Source organism: Microtus ochrogaster, unplaced genomic scaffold (genome assembly GCF_000317375.1).
Source record: "Microtus ochrogaster isolate Prairie Vole_2 unplaced genomic scaffold, MicOch1.0 UNK24, whole genome shotgun sequence".
In the NCBI taxonomy this organism is placed as follows: Eukaryota; Metazoa; Chordata; class Mammalia; order Rodentia; family Cricetidae; genus Microtus; species Microtus ochrogaster.
In genome coordinates this window covers 53,836-54,746 of record NW_004949122.1, presented here as the reverse complement: position 1 = coordinate 54,746, position 911 = coordinate 53,836, and the positions used below count along the sequence as shown (strand labels likewise).

At 38.3% G+C, this 911-nt stretch overlaps 1 protein-coding gene across 1 annotated transcript in view; it reads right to left on the bottom strand.

Moving 5' to 3' along the window:
* Tpr (translocated promoter region, nuclear basket protein) overlaps nucleotides 1-911 on the bottom strand; it is a 70,184-nt gene that overhangs the window by 37,149 nt on the left and 32,124 nt on the right. The window contains exon 2 of the mRNA XM_026789591.1: nucleotides 574-714. Coding sequence (XP_026645392.1) covers nucleotides 574-714 — 141 coding nt within the window. The remainder of the gene's footprint in view (nucleotides 1-573; nucleotides 715-911) is intronic.

The window sequence follows — 911 nt, the reverse complement described above, 5'->3', positions numbered from 1 at the left end:
TGGACAGGTCATCTATACCAACTTTCCACCATCCAAGGCTCAGAGAACATCTTGGACACAGACCAACAGGTGATGGTAGGCAAACTGAAATGCTGACTCTGGTCACGACATGGCTATTGTATACATTACCTTCAAACACGAGGTTACCTACGTACACAATATGTACCCAAGTCAAGCCAGGCAAATGCAGCAAAGATGAGGAAGGGGTTACTGGCAGCTGATAGCTGCTAAAGGAGGGACAACCATTCTCCTTTGGGGATGTGGCTACAGGTATGTCGCAGAAATGGGCTTATGGGGACCACTAATGAAGTAGGGATTATTAATAACAATTTAAGAAAACGTGGACAGGAAGTTGGGAGGGAGATGATGTGGGGAAAACAGTAGAAGTTGGAAGGAGGAAGTAAACAGTTACGATTATATGTATTATATAAATGTAATAAGATTTCAAAGAATAAAAATTACTTGGAATACTTAAGAGTCTGTAAGAACTTTTATAAAATCATGTTTCAACTTAAATAATGTTTCTGCACATAACAGTACCTAAAAACTACACACCCAGAGGCTGATACTCACATCGAGATTCCTGGTAAGTGTATGTCTTTGTTCCACCTCATTCTCCAACTTCTTCTTCAGGTGGGAGATCTCGTGCTCCAGTTTTTCTATCTGGCTACTCAGCCTTTGTTTGGTCTCTGTCTCAGATCGCTCTAGTATTCCCTGAGGTGAAAAGAAGTGAAGATGTTTATCAAATAAAGTAAAACAAACATTAGAGGATATACAGAATTATGAGATTATAGTTCATCTTGAAGTTAGAATTGAAAAGATTTTCTTTGTAGATTTACAAAGAAGTATTGTCAACTTCTCATATTTAAATACTCATTTATTTAATGGTGTGGGAGTAGAGGCAAGAAACA